Consider the following 21,919-nt stretch of genomic DNA (forward strand, 5'->3'; position numbering starts at 1 on the left):
AGTATCGGACTTGCCCGATCAGCAAATAATAAAGTTATTTAAGAGTATTCACTCTTCTCTTTCCAAATCTCACACCGGCACAGAAGTCAAGGTCAGGTTTGACAGGCATAGGCCTGCTTCGTCTGTTCAAGAAGTCTGTATAGCTCCGCAAGATCTTAGGTGCTACCGACTAACAGGGCCGGGCGAAAACAACGATAAACAAGTCAGGTAATTCAATCGATCTAATCATCGAACGAACCTCAGCAGCTCTTGCCCCTTTTTAGTCGTATGCTTCATTTGCATGTCTTCATCAATTGAACACAAACACCTCTATCATATTATCTCTGACCCCCAGTCGCTCTTTACCCTGCATTATCAAATTGAGGAAAAGGCTGTTTCGGCCGCCTCAACTCTGACATACGATCACTTTAATTAAGACTTCGAATATTGCTTTACCAAGTGAGTCATCCTATTCACAGTAAAAAAAACCAGGATAACAGGAATCAGGGCTGTATCTTCTATTGATAATTATCATTATAAAATAAATACTGGGTCTTCGATTTCATAGTCCGTAAGTTGCTTGTTCTTCGTCGTGAACGATTGGCCGCTCACAGTCCTTTAAAGTGTCTTCGACTATTCTCATGAGTCCATCATTTGCTGGCTATCTCCAGCCATTAGGATCGAATGGATATAACGCTCCTGTGCCATCACCCCCTCAAGTTACTGGTCATTTTAATTCAGCGTCTTCAGAGGATAAGGAGAATATTCCATCGCAACCCACCTTTCGCGCGAGAGATTGGCAGGAAAAGCGAAATAACCTTCAAGTTCGATCATTTCCTCAATCGTATGACCTCAACAGTTCAATTATTGACTTCATTACAACACAGGAAGCCGGTTTTGCCACTTTGAAAATTGAAACTTTGGTGCCCTCAAATATTGGAAGGAAGAAAAAGGACATAGCAAATGTTAAGAGGAAGCCTGTATCATCCGTCTATGAGGAAGGAAAGAATGGTGGCGTTACCAGCGTTAGCTCAAGTAATCCCTTGAATGTAAGTCTGGTATCCTTGTAAAAACCGAAATATGCCAATTATAATCAGGCGGCCACCTTTTCTTCGGCCATCAATTCCTCTACCCCATCTTTATTGACTGTTGCTCCTCAGAATCAATTGGAAATGATTCAGTTAACTGATTCTGCCGTATTTCCTCGCCAAGTGGTGCCAAGTTATTCGCCCATTAACAATGATATGCCTTTTGTAGCTCCTCTTCCTGATTCATGCTCTGAAACGACACTCACCTCCATTCTAAATGCGTGTGTATTCTCATCTGACGACGAGTTTTCTGAAGAAAATATCCCGGCCAGGGATGCATTGCCTGGAGGCTTGGGTTCTGGGTTGGTAAATGAGTCAATCCAATCTTTGGACGCTATGATTGAACAGCAGTACCAAGAATCCGGAGTGACTCGAGAGTCCCACAACTCGTTCGACACCGAGGCCAATAACTCTGACCGAAGCAAGGAGCTGGATTCCCCTAAGGAGAAGGCGAAAAGGAATAAACATCATTCCAAAATCTGCTCAAACCGGTCATACAATTCTTCTATTCTCGCAAGAAGAAGCAGTCTCAAGTCATCTATGTATACTGGAATCGAGTTCAACCAGGAAGCCGCTTCGCCAACCAACGAAAACACTGAAGGAAATGGGTGTTATACGACCGAAAGTGACACTTGCTCGAATAACAAGACGGTCTTGTTTGCTACTCCAGCCTATCAATTTGACTATTTTCAGTGGTCCCGAAAACAGCCACTAAAGATGAATGAAATTCTTAAAGGCGATGAAACGGTGACAGACCATCAGTCATATCCAACTACTAGTGACGATGACGTCTATTACGCTGCTTTAACAAGTGAGAAGAGGTCCGCGATGATCCATGAGATTACGACTCAACTAGCTACCAAGCTAACTTCAGATGGCGCCAACACCAACGTTAACATGGCGGAACCTTTTAACCCTCCCTGCCATTCGTCTATCCAAGCTCTCAACCCCGAAAATTCCTCTCCTATGTCTAGCTTCTACGCAAGTAACCATCATACCGCCTCAGCTGCCACTGTTCCTCCGTCTCACCACCAGAGCGCTATCCGCAGAAATTTTGACGGACGTAGTCTAGCTGTGAGGTACGCACAGCGACATCCTTTCTTGCTTGAAGGCGATAACGTACCTCACGATGACGATGACTCTTCGAGTGCTGATATCCGACCCTCCGCCAACTCGAATAGCGATGTGGAGAATGGGAGGCCACACAAGAGGACTAAGGAGCGATGGTTGTCGGTATGTCTTGTGATGGGGTTTGTCATGCCCTTGGCTTGGGTTGTGGGCGGATGGTTCATATCGGGAGTTGATAAAGAGACGGAAAAACAGCTGGTTGGAAGAGCGGCTTTGGAGCTTGATGACGACCCGAGTTCCCAGCAAAGCGATTTAAATGGTCCTCATACGGATGATGTCCCCCGAAACAATCGCAACAGTCACAACAATGAGAGCATTGATTCCCAAGCGACTCGATTGGGCCCATCTGACGAACCTGAATTGGATTTATGGACACCCCGGATTAACTTGACAACCAGTGCTGCCAATGTGACGGCGTCCTTTCCGGCTCAATATCGACCGTTTACGTCGATGCCAAACCTTTTTATGCCTAGCCCTCCCACGGCCATCACTCGGAACTCAATCTCAAGCCCGAATCTTCTTGGCCTGTACGAACCCCCCCAACCACCCATGCCCGTCTCGGAAAGCGGCACGTTGGAATCCAGTATTTTGCCGGTGCCTGTCCACTCCTTTACGTCCAAAGATATGTCGGCCACTCCTTCTCCTACTCCCACCCTAGTCAATCTATCTCCCACCAATTTCACTCGTCACTGGAACCCTAATTACGGGCATCGACCTACTCCATACCCCGTTACCTTATCTGGGTCCAACTTGACATGTGTCCCTGCCGGTCCGGGACACCCTGTGCTCCCCTCTCACTATCTTTATCATCTCTCAGTGAACGACCCTGCATCGTCAAAATTGGCGCCTCCGGCACCAACTGGAAGGCCCAGTTTTGTATCAAACCCCGCCTGGCTTTTGGACCGTTGTGCCAGCATGCGCACCGAATATCCTAATGGCAAAAACACTGCAAGATTCTGGAAAAATTCTCTAGCGCGAAAGAAAATGAGAGCTTGGCTGCCCGGAGCTCATCCTCATCCGCTGGTCAGAGCGAATCGATGGATGATGGCGTTTGCCTTTCTGTTGGGCTGCCTTACTGCTATTTGCTTTATGCTGGTGGGAATCAAATCGAAGATGAATCAGGCGAGGGTGGGTTAGCAGAACCTTGAGCATAAAGGGGGTTGGGGAAGTGATGGAGGGATTGTGTAATGCGGTGTGTAAGACGTGATTATGGTTGGTGGATATGGGTATAAGGATTCGACATTACGCTTCAGCATTGTTCGTTTGGTATACAAGTATTTCTGATAGCTGTTTATAGCGAACTATGACATAACGGACTATATAATCGTATTCATAGGGTATTCACCTTATAGCTTACGATGGACATGTAATAACCCTGAATATATATCTCTATCAAAAAATACAATAAGCACACCAAAAATCAGCGTCAATTTATCATCAACCTCTAGTCATCCCTTTTAGACTGGGCACATGATCAGACGCCTCAAATCAGACACCAAGCCACCATTTTCGATGCCACAACCCACCATCATTGGCCAACTTTTCCCAATCCACATTTTTGGCATATACCGATGCTGGCATCTTTTCACCGTTGAGCGCTGCTTCTGTCGATAATGGATGCGGGTCTGGTAAGGGCACAACCATTGTAGGATGTTCCCCAATTCCCTTTTCCTTTTCCCTCTGTTGTGGAAGATTTGAGCTTGCTCCGCAGGGGAAGCGATGTGGGAGGTTGTAGGTGGACGTGTCTGCAGATGCAGGGGGAGGGGAAGGAGTATCTATAAAAGTATCACTTGGAGACGCAGATGCAGAAGGGTAAGGCATGGATAAAGAAGGAAAGGTTAATGAGGCGAGGGAGACTTGGGTTTGGTGCATTGTGGCGAATCCTTGGATAAGAGAGACGATATCGTGCCAGTCTGTCATTTTGCCTGGGCCTGGGGTTATTGGGGTATGGAGATCAGCGTGGCTTCTGTGTTGGAAATAACTGGGTGGTTGGGTGGCTAGCAAGGAAGGGAAGGTAATGGGGGGAGTGACAAGGAAAAGGATGACTCACCATCATCACCACAAGCAAGCCTTCCTGCCCCTTGTGGTCCAGAAACAAGGTATCCTAATTCATCTTGCACGACAGCAAGGTGTTTGGCGGTCAAGCGGTGTTGATACATGTGAGTGTTCATTGCTGGGCAGATGACTACGGGTGTGGATGATGATAGGGCGCGGAGAAAAGATGACTGTTGGGGGGGGGGGGTGAGATTGCTAGCTTAGCTGGGGCTGGGAAGGGGGAAGGCGGCAAAGGCAATAACTTACGGCAAGGGTATCACATAATCCACACGAAATCTTGGCGAGTAAGTCGGCTGAACATGGGGCTACCACGACGATGTCCGCCCAGCGTCGTAACTACGTGATTACGGCCGTGTTAGATACATGAACCCCAAAACCCAGCGAATGGCTTCATGAGCTTACTTCAATGTGTAGGATCGGGTCTCCGACTTTCTTCCAGTCCTACATCTCTCGATTCGTAAGCCCAACTTCACATCACAGATTGAGTCAAGTTGTGTGGGCGACTTACCGACCACTCGTCTTCGTCTGTCCATATTCTCACTCCTACGTCGTCTTGCATTTCCTCGTCCGACAAATTTAATGCTGATTGTACAGATTTGTCTACGTCTTCTTGTGAGTAGAAATGTGTTGAAGCTTTGGTGGCTATAATTTGGATATCAATGTTGCCCACCTGTCACCATATCAGATCAGTAAAACCGATCGACAATCAAACTCGAACCAGATATGATCAGAGAAAAAAAGGAAAATAAAGTCACTTTAACTAGTTCTTCCACAATATTGGGTATTTTAATACTGGCGACGCTCCCACTGGAGATGAGGAGGACACGGAAGATGTTGTCGGTCGTGGTATGATTTCGAGTAGGAGGACGGTGGTGGGCAGAGATGAATGGGCGAGGTGGTTTACGAGGGAGACGGGACAGACGTGCATTTGTGGTCTGGCTGGTTGATGACATGCTGATGAGTATGTTGTGGCTGAGTGTATAGATACGCGATACGTATAAGTGATATGATGGTTGATAAATGCTATAGAATGAGTCACAATTTTAATGTGGTTCAGACGAAGATGAGTCATCATGCATGTCGGAAAGCTCACTCTGACTCAGAAGTAGAGGGCCATGTTAATTACCGCCGACCCTTCTGATTTCTAACCCGCGGAAGCTATTTTTAATCGAACGGTAGTTTATTATAGAACCAGCCATTTATTAGGGTGTAGGTGTCCGTGATGATTCACAACAGATACTTGGATGTGTCGCTGGAGTAATGGTCCTCGTAAGATTCAACGGGCCGGTGAGCTGAGCAGAGACCAAGCCCATTGTCATTACTGAGATACTGTATGAATATATATGAGGCACGTATATGAAAATATATGAGTCCCCGCGTCCCACTCGAGTCGTTCCTGCTGTCGTAACTTAAAGTGCTTTTTGTGTTTATCGGGAAATGGCCGAGGCACGCACAGATCTTCGAGGTTAAGGCTCGTCTTTCGAGTGTTATAAATACCTGCTGTGCATGTATATCGTATTGCACGGAAGCATGGGCACAGAAGTGTGTGTACAATATGCACGAGCGCGTATCTTCTGGCCCGTGAGAAATGAAGGGTGTCACGCAAGACACAAACTCAGGGTTCGTTTGTCAAAACAATAAACGTCCACATCCCCTCGCGTTACTTGGGTTCGACCTCGTCGTTCTTTATTGTTCTCTTAACTGAATTCCTTATTGTTCTCGCAAGTCACGGCCAATTCTCATCTCCCGAAAGAACAATGGCCACAGATAACTCACGCTTCCCGCCCGTCACAGGGTCCACCGTACACCCGTATGTCTATTGTTCTCCATTAAGCATGTGCTGATCTACTGTGCTTTTATCTTTTTATATTCCCATCACACGGTCACTCTGCTCACATGCTCTCCTCATCGTCTCGACGACGATCACACACAAAACCTGATTTATATTGTGTGTACATCTATGGCACACTAACATCACGGCTCTGCTTTATATATTTCGCTCCTATCTCGCTATTGCTAAATTGCAACGCCATGTCCACCGCAATCGCTGATACACCATCCATGTCATCTCGTATCCCCAATCTGCCGTTTATCCTCATGCTATCGCCGCCTAACACCCACACTTACCCTTTCTCGCACCCGCACTCATTCTACCGCCCTCCCCATCCCCGTATTCGCCAAACATACTCTTTCGGTCAACCACTCGGTCCTCCTTTACCACCGATCAACCTCAAAAGGACTTCAAGCATGAGAGACCTCCCCAAGGGGGCGACGGGCTCGCCAGATGCGGATGGTGACCGTGACCGAGAAACAGCTGAGGCTGTATCGGTACATGACCAGCAGCAACTGCCAACGCCTGTGACTGCAAACAGCTCGAGAGGGAAGAGCAGGCGAAGAAAGGATGTGTGAGTTTTATTTCATTTTCAACTGGTGAGAGAGTGTGTCTGCACGATTACGTGCGAAGGGATGGATCGTCCTTTCATGTTTCGGTTTTTAATACACTCCTCTCAGCTTCTTTAAATGAAGATTGGAAGCGATGTCAGCTGTTAAAAACGGTCTTTTACGAGATGCCACCATGCCTGTGGGTTGACTTTTGGCGTCAGAACGGTGGTAAACTCCTGTTTTTTTGTGCGTTTGCGGTTCATCCTCCTTTCAAAGTGTCTCATCAACCGCAATGAGTAGTGCCTTTATGATCTCTCATGCTTCTTGACACCAGAAGCGGCCAGTCGATAAGTAGCTGGCACTCCACGAACCCTTTGCAAGCGTTGCGAAGCAGGTATCCTTCAGAACGCGGGGCAGCAAGTGAGACATTTACTAGCCCGATCAAAAGGTCGGATTAACGCCTTCTTACCTTCTGACACCCCCATCTCCCCGCTGCACCTCCTCTCCTTTCTCACATCACACCACCTTGTCCCCTGGCTCGGTCCATTGATCGGTATGACGAAGCCTGTTTCATCGAAATTACATTTCCACGGGCGAGGGCAACGGGGCAGGCGATGTCACTGAGCTCGAAAGGACGATATGATTTCTCGGTTGTCGAGGTTTTGTTCTTGTATAAGAGAGGCTTCTCGTTGCGACCTTTTCCCTTCATTTTTATCTTCTAGGCCGGACCTCTCTTCTGTCATTGATTGGTAACCCTTTTGGCTGACAAAACTTTTCTCTTCTCTTCTCCTGTCGACCATCTTTATGGCTTCCGTTTCCACCCCCGAAAACCGAAAACACAAACTGGCTCGCATTCATACTCCTATGACACCTATCAATACAACCACTTACCTCACCCCACCGCCTACCGTCCCGCACTCTCGTCGCGTATCCATCTCCACCTCCTTACCGACCGTTTACACCCTTCCCCCTTCTCTCCCTTCCATACCTAACCCCAACGTTCGTCACCATGATCATGGTCGTCGACAATCCCACGCGGACATACTTGACTGTCACTCTACCAGACAAGAAGCGGATGATGGAGAACACAAGGATAAGCGCCGGAGATTGACGAAGTCCAAACCTTTGCCTCTTGCCGTGCCCCAAACCACTTCTCCAAGCAAGGAGCCCGGTTCTGGCTCCGGTTCGGGACCGAGTACAGGTGAGAGCAGTCAGAGTCAGACGAGTAACAAAAAAGTTGGGCATCCGGCCTCATCTGCAAACGCAGCTGCGAATCCACCAGTGGGCTTTGCGGCGAGTAGAGAGGCAAGAAGGGAAGAGGGGTATGACATTTATGGGGCTGTACCGAGTCCGGTGGTGATGGGTTTTGATTTTAAAACGATCGATGGCGAACAGCTCAAAACGGTAATTCATATTTCCTTTCCTTTCTTCTCATTTTGGATTTTGGAATTGATTCGTAAAGTAGGTCCGCGATACATTATCTATCAAGGAGCAGCAGCAAGCCCTTATTGCAGCTCGACGGCGCGAAGCCGCTGGCAGTTCGGCCGTACCACCCGGTACACCAAAAGAATCTTCGAGGGAACCCTCGACGTACAAGGCTTGGAAACCGTCTGAAGCCCCGTCTTTGTCGGGCGCTGTCCTCCCTACAAGCGGTGGCGTAGGGAGAAGAAGGGAGAAGATCAAGGATAAAGTGGAGAAGATGAGTATTATGACAGGGGTTAGCGATAAAGATGTCGTTCCTGCTTCCAAGGTGAGTTTAAAACTTTGATAGCTGTTTACTGTTAGTTATTGATAACTCACAACTCCATAGAGCGCACCCCTAGACCAACGATTGATTACACAACAAGCAAACTTTGAACCACCTTCTGGCTCACAGACTGCTCTTCCGCCGAAGGTTCTTCCTTCATTCTCTTCCTCGTTCCACTACCTCTCCGATCCCAGGACGGCACCGATATCGCACTCACGGACTGGTGCTGATGCTGGTGCGCCAGGGGGAGGGGAGAGGGAGCGAAGTGATGGGCACGAGTTTGCGCGACAGCAGCAGCAAGGGTATTACTGGCGGACTGAAAGTCGAGGTGGTCCCCCGATGGGCAGTGGGAGAAATTTTACTGTGCCGGGAGCTTTCCCGCCCCGTTTCGATGGACCACTTTCCCCACCACCACCACCTCCTCTGACTAGACCAAGCACCCAACCTCATTCCCATACCCACACCCACACCCATACCCATTCCCATACCGGCAGCCCACCTTCCTCCCCACTCCAACCTCTATCAATTCCCTCACGCGAAGCCTTCCTCCACCCGTTCAACGCGCTTTACGACTCCCTCTCGTCCTCTACGACTCTCCAGCATCACTTGTCAGACCTTGTCTCGCGTGTGTCGAACCTGCATGCGGAGCAAGGTGTGGCGGTCCAAGAGTTTAGAAATACGGCCGGCGCGGCAGAGAGGTTATTAACGAGTTTGCAGCAGAGTGCAGACAGTTTGAGGGAGATGGTACGATATGAAATAGAGAGGAAAGCGAGGGAGGATAGAAGGGAGATGGAAGAGTTGAAAGAGAGGTTGAGAAGGCTGGAGGAAAGGGAAAAGTAAAGGATAGAAATGGGCTATTTACAATTTTTTTTGCGCCTTTTGGGTTACTACTGCATTGTGAATAATATAGATTAACATACTGATTGTGTACAAATAGATAATCACATATATGAATAATTGTTACTTTGCGATCATCGCATCTTTGTTCATGCGCATCAGTAGTGGCCGTTGCTTCCGTTCTTCTCCCTTTTCAGCCCTATCCGCGTCGCTCCATCAAGACCGTGCTTCTTTTCTCTTGTGACAACCGGCTCATCCAACGATTCCATATCCTCTCTTCTCCCCACAAATGAGACTTCGCATGCCATGATTCTCGCTCGGATTAATATGCTCTCCTGTATCATGTTCCGGGGAGACGGACAGCACTTCGACGATACGTGCTCTGTAGTTTATTCTTGGCATGTTTCTTGCGATAGCTGGTTGAAAGGGTGGAGCAAGAAGAGAAACGATGATCAGAAGGCAACGAACGAACGAGAGTTATTTTATTAGTTTATTAACGCGCGTTCACCTCACGTGACTACTGACGCCTTGCGCATACGTTATATACACATAATCGCATCAAAATAAAACAGTACCAGTACTCCTCGTACAGGATACTATTAAAACCCCAACTGTTTTCAAACATAGCTCTTGCTGGGGATGGGAGCGAATTGGCCGAGGCTTGATCCAGCCTTGAGGAACTCGACAGGATCCTGGTGGTCTTCGACGTAACCAACACCTCCGACAGCCTTATCTGTGCGAATTCAGGTCCAATCCCTTCACGAGGCTTACGAAGTACTTACAGTAGCCAGCAATCCTCAGAATATCTTCAGGGAAGGTCCTAGCAAGCTCGAGCGGTGTGGAGAGAATCTCTTCTTGATCTTGCCTGAAATAATCTCTCTGGCCAAAGACAGCGAAAAGGGTCCTCAGAGCATCTGGATCAGACTTCTCGCATTGGTTCTCGCCTGCCCCGTGATAACAAGACCCAAGGGTGAAGAGAGCGTCCCCAGCCTCCATTTCAGCATAAGTACATTCCTCGACATGGGGGGCACGGTCAGGACCCCAGAGGTGAGAGCCAGGGATGACAGCAGTGGCGCCGTTTTTCTTAGTACACTTGGACCCGGCGATGAGGCAGCCGACCATGGGTGTGAAAAGGGGATTGGTAGGATCGGGTCGAATTTGATAGGCGATCTGGTCCTGTTTTGAAGTCAAATGCTGAAACTTGATGGCATGAAAACGGACAGAAGAGCACCTACCCGATGAAGTGGCTGTTTCTGGGCCCCTGGAACAAGTCGAAGGGCAGCTGTCGAAGCAAGCATATAGCCGCTCTTTTGAGGAATCAATTTTTCACCAGTGTATGAAGAATACTCGTCGCTAAAACAAATTACAAGTCTCAGTAGTAGTTCATTTGAACAAGAGACAAACTCACTTGAGGAACCGTGCCATAACGCCCTGCCAAGTTGGAAGGCGTACAATCTTGGTGATAACCTGGGGAATTTTACCAAGCAAACCATAAATTCGAAGAGAGCCAGAAGGGAAAAAGTCTTCACCCAGCTCCTGGTGAGTCGACTTGGATTCGTAGTTGCCTCGTACAGCAAAATGGGGTTCGATGGAGCTCATGGCTTCTTGAAGGAGCTCGGATGAGAGGAAGTTGCGAATTATGACACCGCCATCGCGCTCGATGACTTTGTAAATTTCTTCCAGAGGGGTAGAGGCTTCGAGGTAAGTGAGAGATGCTGGCTTGGTCATTGTGTAAAGTATGATGAACTGCAGTGTCTGAAAGCTGTGCAGGTGAGCTAGATAATAAGAGGAGGCTTGTTTGCATATCCACTTCTTGATGTACATCGACTATATGTATAACGTCTAAAGGTATGCTACACTCTAGAATTAGAGTCCACTACATCCGGTGGAGACCAATTGTTCATCATGTTACTAACCTAGGAGTTCAAATTCTTTTTGAGGCCAAGGAATATACGTCAGTTGGCAATGGTATACCGTTGATGACTACTGAAGGCAGAGCCGATATAGATACCGTTCATTCCTTCGACGATACGAAATTGAACGCTTGTTCGCCTTTCGCCCTCTTTTTGCTGATGTGCGTGCCCTTCAGTCTGGAATTCAAACTTATTCTGGACGGCAGTCACTTACATTTGACCCAATTGTTGCCCTGTTTTGCTGGACGAATCGAAATATCGACAAAACGGAACGCTATCAGCTGATACTAAATAGAGGAATCCAGATACGAGAAATGGGCTCCGTTCAAGTCGCAAAATTTCCCAGAGTGGTAATTTTCGCACCTCCTTTCCCAATTCGCAGTTCATGCTCTTCAATTTTCCTCGGGCCCGACACAAGTAGACAAGCCACGAGTCCAATGGAAGACCGACAACCAAGGAGCCGACAACTTAACAATCATCGATCGAAATGCAAACTTCTAGAAGCAATACCTATCTTTCTAGTACACTTATCACCTCCAATCACTCAGCCGGTAGTATTGCCGATTCGCTCTCGGTTCTCCCTCTTCCGGACTTCATTCCAACGCTGTGAATATATACATCCGGTGTCCATTTTTGAAGGGGTACAGATCAAATTCAACACTCTCACTCTTATGAGTCCGGCTTGTCCAACTCCAGGATAATCAACTACAAAGCCAGCGCTGTTATATAGGACTTCCCGGTCCGCAATGTCTCCAATCGCCTTGAAGGAGTTACAAACAACAGTTATTGGTGTCGACTATAATATACAAGCAAAATCGGAGACTGTCGCATCATCCACGCTTCTTGATTAACCCCTTCCTATCACGCTCTTGACATACATAACAGCTGAGAGAAGATGGGGTCAGACTCTCCGAAAGCCTATGAGATGGAGGACTATGATCCGAAGGTGGCGGGGTCTGTCGACCAGACAGAGATCCATATCAATGAGACGGGAGAAGGAGATATCATGAGAGCTAGGGTGCTTGACTCAGTCAATCATCGGAAACTCAATGCTCGACAGATCCAACTTTCATCCATAGCAGGAGCTATCGGTGCCGCTTTATTTGTGGCTATCGGCTCAGGTGTCACTGCGGGACCTGTTGCTCTGTTGATAGGTGAGTCAGTCCTCGGCAGATGGTTGGACTCTAGTGACGCTAATGACGAATTGACAGGCTTTATCTTTTGGGCCACAGTTGTTTACTCTATTGCTCAATGTCGTAAGCATTAGAGGTATTTGGAGTCAGAAGGCATGCTCACAGACGTGCCGTAGAACTGGAAATTGTCTCCTTATTTCCACTCGACGGATCTTTCATTCGTCTTGCTGGCCGGATGGTTGACCCGGCTTTGGGCACCATGGTCGGCTACAACCACTTTGTAAGTCTCTCCAATTTTTCCATGGTATATATTGCTGACAAAAGATCAATGCAGTTTGCTCAAACATCATTCGTCATCTTCGAAGCTACAGTAGTAAACACGCTCGTATCCTACTGGGGCTACTCCGAGTCACCCGCCATCCTCATATCGGTCTCTCTCCTTCTCTATCTGGCAATCAACGTATATCGTGCGGACCTATTCGGCGAAGCTGAATGTGAGTGCTTATGATTCACTGGTTGATTGTTGCCTTCCTGGACGTATACTGATTGGATATCAGTCTGGCTTGCTCTTGGTAAGGTTCTACTCGCTATAGGCCTGATCTTGTACACATTAATCACCATGGTTGGCGGAAACCCCTTGAAAGAGTAAGCAATACACCCAAGCAACGCACCCAAACCCGTTCACCTTGTCCACTTCCGCTAATCTTTTTGCTCAAAAGCCGTTTCGGCTTTAGATACTGGAAAGACCCTGGTCCTTGGGCTGGTGACTCCCCTTCCACACGCCTCGAATCATTCATCAATGCTGTCAATACTGCTGGCTTCTGTATAGGCGGGCCCGAGTATATTTCGATGATTGCTGGTGAAGCGACCGACCCTCGGAAGACGGTGCCTAGAGCTTTCAAGACGATCATGGCTCGATTGGTTGTTTTTTTTATTGGGGGTGCTCTTTGTGTGGGTATTCTTGTGCCTTATAATGATCCGACGTAAGTGCATGGCCATTAATGGAGCTATTACGACTTGAGCTGACTTTTTGCATAGACTTGTGGCAGGTGACGGCACTTATGCTGGTGGATCACCTTAGTACGCCCTCCATTCTGTCTAAATCGCTCAGCATTGTCACATTCATGATTGACATAAAGGATCTGTAGTGTGATTTCCATGAACCGACTTAAAATACCCGTCTTGCCCTCCATCGTCACGGCCGCCCTGCTAACATGTATCGTCTCCGGTGGTAACGCCTACACCTTTAACGCCTCTCGAAGCTTGCACGCTTTGGCGCTAGATGGTAAGGCTCCTGCTGTACTTCGTCGACTCAATAAAAAGTGAGTTATTCTCCTCGTGCGTCGTCTTTATCTGTTGAAAGGAGGGCTAATAGATGTCTAGGGGTGTGCCTTACCTAGCAGTCATTGTGGTGATGCTTTTCTCTTGTTTGGCCTACCTCGCTCTAGGATCCACTAGTGCGAAGGTTCTCAATTGGATCTTAAACTTTTGCACGGCTGCTACTATGCTGTACGTCGCCTCGGATCGCTCCTGTCAGTCCTAGATCATTGTGATGCTAATCATGGCTATAGCAATTGGTGTGTCATGGCATTCACCTATGTCCGCTTCTACAGCGCCATGAAAGTTCAGAACATTGATCGAAAAGAATTTCTTCCGGTCTACTCCAAATTCCAGCCTTTTGCGGGATACTGGGCTCTGTGCTGGGCTTGTCTCTTCATTTGGCTCCAAGGATATTCAGTGTTTTTGAAAGGGAATTGGAATGTTGCCACATTTATTTTCAACTATGGTATCGTGAGTATACCCCACGTTAGGAACATGTTGCTTGTACCTGTACTGACTACATTGGCTGTACTTGTAGATTGCTTTGGCTGGGGCGATCGGATTGTTTTTCAAAATATACGAACGGACGCCTTTCCATAAGAGTAAAGATGTGGATCTTCATAGTGACCTTGACTTCTTTGATGCTCTCAACCAGTACTATCAACAAAAGAAGGACGATTCGCCGCCAGCGAACGTCAAGGATAAGATCATGGCCAAGCTGTTTTAATGCGATTGAAATACGACGGCGTGTGCGTGATGGACGTCTGAACAGTGCTACTAAAGGAAAAGTTGGGTAGAGTAATAATATTTTGAGGATTAGCAGGTTGTACGTCAGAAAATGTTGTCGTTGACGTCTGTGTTTCTAGTTACATAACGAGTTGTAGAACTCTTGTGATCTTTATTTGCTAAGCCATTGCGCGCACTTGCATGTACGCGTTAAAAATCTTCATTCTTATCCTTTTTGCTTATCAAAAGCTTTCAAGTTCTCATTTTTCCCCCCTATCTACTATCACATTTTCCCATACCTGCATACTTGGCATTTGTTGGTCTCATTTGTTTCCTCAACTCTCCCTTTCTGTTTCCTTCACTATACTACTTCCACATCTCCCCTTCATTATCACTTTTGTGCTCCTTTTTCAGCCTTCCACTTTCCATTCTCCATTTTTTAACGGAAGGATACGGGGGAGTGCAGCTTACAAAGAAATGAAAGCAATCGGTGTTCGTTTAAAAGTCGAACGGCCAGTAGAAAGATAAGCTGCGAAAAGTGAAAGATAAAGGGAACGCGCTAGCGATCAGGCACGGTTAAAATGATTACGGGAACCAATAGAAATGAGCTAGGCCTTTATCTAATAACCGACGTCAGTGTCAGAAATTAAGTGTGATGGCGACAAAGCGACTACATCTTGCCGCCTGAGCGAATCATAATCGAGTCTAAAGTAGAGAAGGATACCATAATGAACCACCAAGAGCATGGATATGTAGACGGAAAGATACGCCACCATAGAACAAAGTGACAGCTAGAGAATGAAGGCATATATACTATTAGTAGACTAGATAGACTACTACTTGCTTGAGTTTAGGTGTGATGGGCTCCTGGTTGGCAGATACACAGAGGCCGGATAAGAGGCAGAGAGCACGACAGAGAGGTGTTTCAGGGTTGGGATATTGAGAGAATCCTTCGACACTGAGCGCCAGCTCTCAATGCTGTTAGTTATACGGCCTGCGGCCAGCCTCTCGCTGGTACGCCTGAAATCTTAGAGTTGAAGGACCGGAAATTTGTCACCATTTTCTGCAGTTGAAAGGTCTGCAAATATGAAGTTTGAGACATTGTCAAAGCCAGGTGTCATCAACGACGGAGCTCTTCATGATGCTTCTATTATACTATGACTCTAAATATATGCTTCTATGATTTTTTTTCTTCTCATTCCAATTTCCTCCACCGAGAGGCACTGTGAGATCAAATTTGTGTTATTACAATTCCGGCACAGAGTTTGCTATGCACTGATAGGGGTTCCAGGCAACGGCACTCAAATACGAAAGCCGGATATCGTAAGAGAAAATGACATGATGCTTATCAGTTGATGATGCAGGATCGACAAATCACATTCAAGCATTCTCCTTTTATTATCTCCGAGTTTTTGGCTTGCCATCTCTGGGGAAAAAGCATGAAGCAATTGCAACGCTAAAGAGATAAGAGAAGGGAAATTGGTTGGCTACCACAGCTATCCTGGTATCTTTGTTAATACCGCTTTCGGTGGGCGGATGAAGGTAAATCGTTGCTAAGTAGTATATAGCGTAAGGTGGAAGCCGATGTACCGCCCCCACTTCTCCCTATAACCTTTCAATTCCACTAGAACTTTGCCTCAACTAACTAAACCAAGGAGAGAAGGACCATGTCGTCAACAGTGTTGCCTCAAGGGGCCGGTTATGGTGTCGTTGTGAGTATCACTTGCGCTTCATACCATAATAGTACCCTACTTTTACTGACAACACGTGCCATTAGATTGGAATGGGTCTGTTCTTCAGTTTGCTGATGGTCGGGTAAGACTTTTCATTCAACCATGGGAAGTAAAAATTACTGACAATTCAATAGCATCGCAAAACTCCAGACACGATACACATCTCACAAAACTTCTTCCGCTGAAGAGTTCAATTCTGCTAGCCGAAGCGTTCCTCCCGGTTTGATCGCCGCTGGCATCGTCAGTGCTTGGACATGGGCGGCTACCCTTTTACAGTCTAGTGCTACTGCGTAAGTGTACAAGTAGTTTCCGGCGGTAGTACTTTGGTGCTTACTTTGAGCAGATACAAGTTTGGCATCAGTGGACCTTGGTGGTATGCTTCTGGTGCTGCCATCCAAGTCCTTCTCTTTGCCATGATCTCCAGCAAGCTTAAGCAACACGCTCCTTTCTGCCATACCTATCTTGAAATCATCAAGGCTCGATGGGGCCGAGCTGCTCACCTTGTCTTTTTGTTCTTTGCCCTTGCGACCAACATCATCGTTTCCAGCACGTCAATTCCATCTCCTTGCGAGTCGAACTTCCACTGACTGTTGCTTTTGTTTTTAGCTATGCTGATTTTGGGGGGTTCCGCTACTGTTACCGACCTTACCGGCATGAACACTGTTGCGGCTTGTTTCCTCATTCCTCTCGGTGTCTCCATTTACGTCCTCACCGGTGGTATGCGAGCCACTTTGATCGCCGACTACTCCCATACCCTCGTCCTCTATTGCATCTTGATCTCCTTCGCTCTTGTCGCCTATGCCACCTCACCCATCATCGGCTCTCCATCCAAGATGTGGGAGTTGCTCAACTATGCCGCCGAGGCCAATCCTATCTCTGGTAATGCCCAGGGCTCTTACTTGACCATGAGGTCCAAAAGTGGTCTCATCTTTGGTGTCCTTAACATCGTCGGTAAGTGAAGGCATCGGGCACATACCTTTGATTGAAGGACTGCCACTAACATGATGTAGGTAACTTTGGTACTGTCTTTAATGACCAGGCTTACTGGCAACGAGCCATCGCTTCCGATCCCAAGACTTCCGTCAAGGCCTTCTTGTGGGGTGGTAGTGAGTATATTTCTTACAAGACTCAAGCCGATCATACTGACGTATCCCTAGTCGCTTGGTTCGGTATCCCGTTGGGTATTGCCACTTCTTTGGGGCTTTCTGCTGTAGCCTTGGCCCACGGCACATCTACCCCCATCATCACTTTAACTCCCGATGAAGTCTCTGCCGGCTTGCCCGCTGTTAAGGGTATGTCGCTTTCTTCCAATAGCTTTAGAGCTTCCAGCTGATTAATCATGTCCAGCTGCGAGTGCACTCATGGGCCAGTCTGGTGCCACCGCTATGCTTATCCTCCTTTTCCTTGCCGTCACCTCTGCCTGTTCCGCTGAGCAGATTGCAGTCTCCTCCATCCTCACTTATGACATCTTTGGCACCTACATCCGTCCCAACCCCTCTGAGAAGCAAATCCTCTGGGTATCCCACGTCTGTATCTTCAGCTACGCCTTGTTCATGGGTGCGATCGCTACTGCCTTCAACTACATTGGTGTTAGCATGGGTTACCTCTACGAACTGATGGGTTGTATCATCGGAAGCGCTGTTGTCCCTATTGCCCTCTGTATCACCTGGAGGAAGTGCAATGGTACCGGTGCTTGTGTTGGAGCCGTCTTGGGCTTCTGCGCCGGTGTTGCCGGTTGGTTGGGTATCACTTCTACTCTTAACGACGGTGTCATCAACGTTACTACTACTTTCGGCGATTACGAGATGCTTACGGGTAACCTCCTGTCTATCGGTGTCGGTGGTATTATCACTGTCGCTTGGTCTTATATCCATCCTGCCAACTTTGACTGGGATATTACCCGATCCATCAACAACAAGGAGGATTTCACTCTTACCGAAAACAACGAGCCTTCAGCAGAACCTCTTGCGTATGACGATGAAAAGGAGAAGCTCGACGGTGAGGGTGAAGGGTTCCAGGGTGGTGCGGAGCCTATGAGGAACACTACCCACACCACTGTTGAGGCGCAACCTACAGATATGACTAAGGAAAACGAAGAGTTACAAAAAGCTTTCAGGTTTGCTGCCATTGCTGCTCTTTCATTAGTCGTCATTCTTATCTTTGTGAGTCACCGTTTCTCTTTTCTGGCACGTCAGTGACTAAAGCTGACGTACACGAAAAAAGGTCATCCCTCTTCCCTTATTCTTCACATCACACGTCTACCCCGTCAAGGGTTTTACTGCCTGGGTCTGCATTTCTCTTATTTGGTTGTTTGTGGGTCTGGGTATGGTTGGTGTCTACCCAGCTTGGGAGGCTAGAGAGGGTTTGATGAAGGTTGGGAAGGGTATCGTGAGGGATATCACTAGACAGAATTAGAGAAAAAATAAAAAAGCATCATTTGGTTGATGTATTAGACAATTATTTGTAGAATTAATGATTGAAGACTTATCATGCAACTTTGTATTAGTATGAAGATCTTAAACAGTACGAGGAGTAGCAGTTCGCGAAAGGAGCACAAGAAGCAGTATCAATAAATGAAGAGTCGAGCAATATTCAATTGGGGTTGTAAAGGAAGAGACTTAACGAATGATGCGTGGCTGGTCCAAATGCATGTCCCTTTTTATTAATGTGGCGCTTGATCATACTAATAAAATTGTAAGAAGGATGATGGAGACGGATCTTCTTCTCTCGCTCCAAATTTTCATCGGCCATGTCTCTGGAGATGTTGCTCACCCCCTGTCAAAACACGCCGAGAATCTGAAGCAAAATTTCAGTTTGAGGACCCGTCTTAAGTCATGCTTATCTCTAAATGGAAAATAAGTCATCTCATCAGTATGTGCCGACAGTCCTTCCGCGCTCTATACATTGGCACACCTTCAAAGCATCTGTTTTCATGGCGCATGAGTCAATTGACTTGCCGCGTTCCTTGCACAAAACACCACAATTGTCAATGAGATAGCACTAATCGTCAAAGCAAAAATGCATTCGGGTATACTTTCTCTAGATATGCAGGGGTATCCTAAGTTCACTTGAAATAAAAAAGGGAGATGGAAAAGACAGCGATAAAAAATCAACTGTCAAAGCTAAGATTTTCGTGATAATCACCGCGCGACACCGTCGCATTTCAATCCACATGGACAATGAGGAGGGAAAACGCTCACTCCTAGAGAAAAAAGTCAAAAATATAGCGTCTAAGCAAGGTAAAAAGTAGATAATAAGAAGGCATGTGAAATGTCCGGTGTTTGATTGACTCTCTCAAAAGTTGATTGGGGGAACTGATTGATTGCTTGGGTTCCTCGGGGTCGTAGGCATTTCGAATATATGCGTAGATGTCGTCAAATGCTTCTTCGTCCTTCTCTAATTCTCCACTGCCTTCTCTCTCTAGCACCTCAACTTCCTCGTGCTCGCGTTCATATCCATACTCAAACCCCTCACCTGTTTAACACCCGGTCAACTCATTCTTGGGGAAGGTGTAACCTTTTTAAGATATATTAGTACAGGCCATAGCATAAAGAAGAGAGGGGCGGGGGAGCGTATACGTACCTGCTTGAGCCCAAGTCGTCAAATTCGCATTGGAGTATACCTCGGCGTGTTTGGAGATATAATCTGCAGTGGGGTAGTCTACAGCATGCCGTCAGTTTCTGGTGATGAAAAATTCCTTAAATGCAAAGGATACTCACCATCGGGGTCACATCCGATAGAGATACTGTCCGATTGTTGATACACACGGAAGTAATCAATGCGAAGGTAGTTGGGGAAAGTGAGATGATCGAAGTCGACAGGTTGGAAGTTGAACGAAAGACCAAGGTTGACGATCAGGGTCATAGGTTCTTCGGGAATGGTTCGTCTTCCAATACCGACCCTTTCATTCGCCGCAACGGCGTCCGCATACATGGTCCAACTAGTTTTGTTGTCGCTGTACCAAGTTACGTATCCATCCTCCTTATTATTGGGAGCAGAATCGTATTCCATAGCAAACATGGCAAATTCGCCGCCACCTCCGGACTGGCTGTAATAGATGTCTCTGGGTACACGGGTAAGAGAAGAGACAGATTGTTGGTATGTACCACCGAGGTATGTGTTCCAGTATGTCAAGTCAGTATCATACTGCTTGTAGTTGCTTGTTGAAGTGTTGTCCCATTGGTAGTAGTCGTCAAAGGGTGCAGTTTGGAATGACTGGGAGACTTCCCCTCGGTTTTCGGAAATGATGATCTGCGCTTCAATGATATCGATTTCAGGAGACGATCGACCGACGGTAACGTCTGGACCAGGATGGTCTTCGCCCTCACACGTACATGACGGGGTACGCATACCGGGAAGTAGAGAGAGCTGAGTGCCGCTGGAACCACTGGTGAGTGCGGCTTCGGGGCCTGTACCATTGAGCCAAGTTTGGTTCGGAAGAATACCGACGTCACAAGAGTTGTAAGTGTATCTGCAAGGGTCAGTCACAATCAGCAGAAGAAACTGCAGGATACTCACGGCCACATTCCTTCAGTAGAAGCACCATAACCAGGTCGTCCCAAGTTACCCATAGTCCAGACACCAGGCCAGAAACCACCAATACCGCTCGTGCCAGGCAAAGAAGCAGAGAATTCAATATAGGCATTTTTGCTGACACAAAACTTGTTCCAAGACTGGAGCATACCAGACTTGAAGTTGAGATCGTGGATGGGTTCTTGAGTGACGGTAATGACTAGGTGACCATCGGCCGTAGTGATGGCAGAAGGATCGTACCATTCCAGGTCACTGGAAAGTGTTAGGTTAATATTGAAATTGATCTGAACTCAATGATGATGGACAAACTCACCCAGTTGGCCAATAATTTAAATCAACACCTGTCCAGAATGGATCATCACCCTCAAAGAATGTTCTTCCATCTTTTTCAAACTCGTCCGAAAATACCAATGTCCACTCCTTCCCATCGAACCCAGTTCTTGTGTACAGGTACTCAGGTGTATCTGAGTCGATCAGACTGGGCAAGCCAGTGATAGAAGGATATTGTCCACTGGCATTGATACCACCGAGGTTATACCCGGATGTGTTAGACCCGCTAGAGCTGTCATCGCCGTAGTAGAACGATATGATAGGGTAACCCGCGAAAAGCATTACACCGCCGCCTGCCAAAACAGCCAAAGTCAATGCGTTGGCCCATCCTCGCCAAGAACTGATATTAAACGGCGTGCTGAGATCCTTTTTCTCAGCGGCGGTAAAGGTATGCAGGTGGTCGTCCATATCATCATCGTCATCTATCGGCCCCTGGGCATATGCGTCCGTAGGCAACGCACCTGCCTCGCTGACACCAGCAACGGGGCCAGGGTTGAGATGCGCTGTGGGACCAAATCTGTTGCCAGAAGAGAAACTCGCATAGGACGCGCCAGTGGGAGAGTTTGCGCCGACACGGTGAGACATGCTAGACTGGTTATCGTATGAAGTAAAGGATGATTCAGAGAGACGCTGGGACATGCCAGGATTCTGGGCGGACGCGAGCAGGGGTTCACGGCCTAGAGTGGGCGATTGGCTGCCGTACTGCATTGACTTTTGATGCGTGCGGCCGCGATGTGGCTGGCGGTGGGTGGTCGCTGGGTGGGTGGCGGATGAGTCGACGTGGGTACAAGGGAAGATAGCAGTCGACGTGAAATACGATATGCAAGAGATAGGAGGGAGGGAAGGAAGGAAAGAAGGAGAATGGATATAGAAGGGAAGACAAGAGGCGATGTAGAGAATGAAAGTGGAACGGGGCTCGGATAATTTCTTGCGGCTGCGCACTACATTCCATGCGGAACGCGCTGGGCCAAGAGTGGAAAGCTATTTTTTACACAGCGCATTCTGGGCAATATTC

The 21,919-nt window shown here is 47.4% G+C and overlaps 7 protein-coding genes and 1 pseudogene across 7 annotated transcripts; 4 read left to right on the forward strand and 4 right to left on the reverse strand.

Annotated features, from left to right (window-relative positions):
- The first annotated feature begins 68 nt into the window (after window positions 1–68).
- On the forward strand, window positions 69–3,572 carry CND00470 (expressed protein). The gene is made up of 5 exons (XM_024656941.1): window positions 69–438; window positions 487–550; window positions 604–803; window positions 867–1,028; window positions 1,077–3,572. Exons 3-5 carry the CDS (start codon window positions 621–623, stop codon window positions 3,330–3,332), a joined length of 2,601 nt encoding a protein of 866 aa, XP_024512707.1. The 5' UTR covers window positions 69–438; window positions 487–550; window positions 604–620; the 3' UTR covers window positions 3,333–3,572.
- CND00480 (protein phosphatase inhibitor, putative) lies at window positions 3,518–5,435 on the reverse strand. The gene is made up of 7 exons (XM_024656942.1): window positions 5,344–5,435; window positions 5,006–5,273; window positions 4,759–4,920; window positions 4,653–4,691; window positions 4,497–4,586; window positions 4,246–4,420; window positions 3,518–4,126 (listed from the first exon to the last, which is right to left on the reverse strand). The coding sequence occupies exons 2-7, from the start codon at window positions 5,201–5,203 to the stop codon at window positions 3,684–3,686; spliced, it is 1,107 nt and encodes a 368-aa protein (XP_024512717.1). The 5' UTR covers window positions 5,204–5,273; window positions 5,344–5,435; the 3' UTR covers window positions 3,518–3,683.
- Window positions 5,436–5,962: 527 nt separating this feature from the next.
- CND00490 (hypothetical protein) lies at window positions 5,963–9,291 on the forward strand. Its single transcript, XM_024656943.1, has 5 exons — window positions 5,963–6,060; window positions 6,488–6,655; window positions 7,697–8,036; window positions 8,098–8,382; window positions 8,443–9,291. The coding sequence occupies exons 1-5, from the start codon at window positions 6,008–6,010 to the stop codon at window positions 9,217–9,219; spliced, it is 1,623 nt and encodes a 540-aa protein (XP_024512690.1). The 5' UTR covers window positions 5,963–6,007; the 3' UTR covers window positions 9,220–9,291.
- A 477-nt stretch (window positions 9,292–9,768) lies between these two features.
- Window positions 9,769–11,433, reverse strand: CND00500 (conserved hypothetical protein). The gene is made up of 6 exons (XM_024656944.1): window positions 11,344–11,433; window positions 11,133–11,285; window positions 10,625–11,069; window positions 10,452–10,569; window positions 9,999–10,392; window positions 9,769–9,949 (listed from the first exon to the last, which is right to left on the reverse strand). The coding sequence occupies exons 3-6, from the start codon at window positions 11,038–11,040 to the stop codon at window positions 9,834–9,836; spliced, it is 1,044 nt and encodes a 347-aa protein (XP_024512716.1). The 5' UTR covers window positions 11,041–11,069; window positions 11,133–11,285; window positions 11,344–11,433; the 3' UTR covers window positions 9,769–9,833.
- Window positions 11,434–11,522: 89 nt separating this feature from the next.
- Window positions 11,523–14,711, forward strand: CND00510 (amino acid transporter, putative). Its single transcript, XM_024656945.1, has 12 exons — window positions 11,523–12,283; window positions 12,341–12,385; window positions 12,439–12,542; window positions 12,597–12,756; window positions 12,820–12,907; window positions 12,982–13,245; window positions 13,301–13,342; window positions 13,411–13,584; window positions 13,646–13,771; window positions 13,834–14,053; window positions 14,121–14,511; window positions 14,566–14,711. Exons 1-11 carry the CDS (start codon window positions 12,025–12,027, stop codon window positions 14,307–14,309), a joined length of 1,671 nt encoding a protein of 556 aa, XP_024512713.1. The 5' UTR covers window positions 11,523–12,024; the 3' UTR covers window positions 14,310–14,511; window positions 14,566–14,711.
- Window positions 14,712–15,492: 781 nt separating this feature from the next.
- CND00520 lies at window positions 15,493–18,437 on the reverse strand (annotated as a pseudogene).
- On the forward strand, window positions 15,933–18,543 carry CND00530 (urea transporter, putative). The gene is made up of 9 exons (XM_570315.1): window positions 15,933–16,020; window positions 16,086–16,123; window positions 16,176–16,331; window positions 16,385–16,587; window positions 16,648–16,992; window positions 17,052–17,147; window positions 17,199–17,333; window positions 17,389–18,203; window positions 18,265–18,543. The coding sequence occupies exons 1-9, from the start codon at window positions 15,976–15,978 to the stop codon at window positions 18,454–18,456; spliced, it is 2,025 nt and encodes a 674-aa protein (XP_570315.1). The 5' UTR covers window positions 15,933–15,975; the 3' UTR covers window positions 18,457–18,543.
- A 496-nt stretch (window positions 18,544–19,039) lies between these two features.
- CND00550 (glucosidase, putative) lies at window positions 19,040–21,789 on the reverse strand. The gene is made up of 5 exons (XM_570389.2): window positions 20,888–21,789; window positions 20,560–20,826; window positions 19,761–20,512; window positions 19,624–19,701; window positions 19,040–19,557 (listed from the first exon to the last, which is right to left on the reverse strand). The coding sequence occupies exons 1-5, from the start codon at window positions 21,610–21,612 to the stop codon at window positions 19,520–19,522; spliced, it is 1,860 nt and encodes a 619-aa protein (XP_570389.1). The 5' UTR covers window positions 21,613–21,789; the 3' UTR covers window positions 19,040–19,519.
- Window positions 21,790–21,919: the final 130 nt, after the last annotated feature.

The sequence above is a fragment of the Cryptococcus neoformans genome, assembly GCF_000091045.1.
Source record: "Cryptococcus neoformans var. neoformans JEC21 chromosome 4 sequence".
NCBI classification, from domain to species: Eukaryota; Fungi; Basidiomycota; class Tremellomycetes; order Tremellales; family Cryptococcaceae; genus Cryptococcus; species Cryptococcus deneoformans.

Excerpts from the sequence above, each read along its gene's own strand:
- CND00470 (XM_024656941.1), top strand. The coding sequence starts at position 621 with ATGAGTCCATCATTTGCTGGCTATCTCCAGCCATTAGGATCGAATGGA. Across the intron at positions 804-866 it reads AAAAGCGAAATAACCTTCAA|GAAGCCGGTTTTGCCACTTT; the intron begins GTTCGATCATTT and ends ATTACAACACAG. Across the intron at positions 1,029-1,076 it reads GCTCAAGTAATCCCTTGAAT|GCGGCCACCTTTTCTTCGGC; the intron begins GTAAGTCTGGTA and ends AATTATAATCAG.
- CND00480 (XM_024656942.1), bottom strand. The coding sequence starts at position 5,203 with ATGTCATCAACCAGCCAGACCACAAATGCACGTCTGTCCCGTCTCCCT. Across the intron at positions 4,692-4,758 it reads CAGACGAAGACGAGTGGTCG|GACTGGAAGAAAGTCGGAGA; the intron begins GTAAGTCGCCCA and ends CGAGAGATGTAG. Across the intron at positions 4,127-4,245 it reads GCTTGCTTGTGGTGATGATG|GCCCAGGCAAAATGACAGAC; the intron begins GTGAGTCATCCT and ends CAATAACCCCAG.
- CND00490 (XM_024656943.1), top strand. The coding sequence starts at position 6,008 with ATGGCCACAGATAACTCACGCTTCCCGCCCGTCACAGGGTCCACCGTA. Across the intron at positions 6,061-6,487 it reads ACAGGGTCCACCGTACACCC|GACTTCAAGCATGAGAGACC; the intron begins GTATGTCTATTG and ends CAACCTCAAAAG. Across the intron at positions 8,383-8,442 it reads ATGTCGTTCCTGCTTCCAAG|AGCGCACCCCTAGACCAACG; the intron begins GTGAGTTTAAAA and ends ACAACTCCATAG.
- CND00500 (XM_024656944.1), bottom strand. The coding sequence starts at position 11,040 with ATGTACATCAAGAAGTGGATATGCAAACAAGCCTCCTCTTATTATCTA. Across the intron at positions 10,393-10,451 it reads AGAAACAGCCACTTCATCGG|GACCAGATCGCCTATCAAAT; the intron begins GTAGGTGCTCTT and ends ACTTCAAAACAG. Across the intron at positions 9,950-9,998 it reads TCTGAGGATTGCTGGCTACT|ATAAGGCTGTCGGAGGTGTT; the intron begins GTAAGTACTTCG and ends GAATTCGCACAG.
- CND00510 (XM_024656945.1), top strand. The coding sequence starts at position 12,025 with ATGGGGTCAGACTCTCCGAAAGCCTATGAGATGGAGGACTATGATCCG. Across the intron at positions 12,908-12,981 it reads GGCGGAAACCCCTTGAAAGA|CCGTTTCGGCTTTAGATACT; the intron begins GTAAGCAATACA and ends TTTGCTCAAAAG. Across the intron at positions 14,054-14,120 it reads TTATTTTCAACTATGGTATC|ATTGCTTTGGCTGGGGCGAT; the intron begins GTGAGTATACCC and ends CTGTACTTGTAG.
- CND00530 (XM_570315.1), top strand. The coding sequence starts at position 15,976 with ATGTCGTCAACAGTGTTGCCTCAAGGGGCCGGTTATGGTGTCGTT. Across the intron at positions 16,588-16,647 it reads GACCAACATCATCGTTTCCA|CTATGCTGATTTTGGGGGGT; the intron begins GCACGTCAATTC and ends TTTTGTTTTTAG. Across the intron at positions 16,993-17,051 it reads TGGTGTCCTTAACATCGTCG|GTAACTTTGGTACTGTCTTT; the intron begins GTAAGTGAAGGC and ends AACATGATGTAG.
- CND00550 (XM_570389.2), bottom strand. The coding sequence starts at position 21,612 with ATGCAGTACGGCAGCCAATCGCCCACTCTAGGCCGTGAACCCCTGCTC. Across the intron at positions 20,513-20,559 it reads TCTACTGAAGGAATGTGGCC|ATACACTTACAACTCTTGTG; the intron begins GTGAGTATCCTG and ends TGACCCTTGCAG. Across the intron at positions 19,558-19,623 it reads GACGACTTGGGCTCAAGCAG|GTTACACCTTCCCCAAGAAT; the intron begins GTACGTATACGC and ends TATCTTAAAAAG.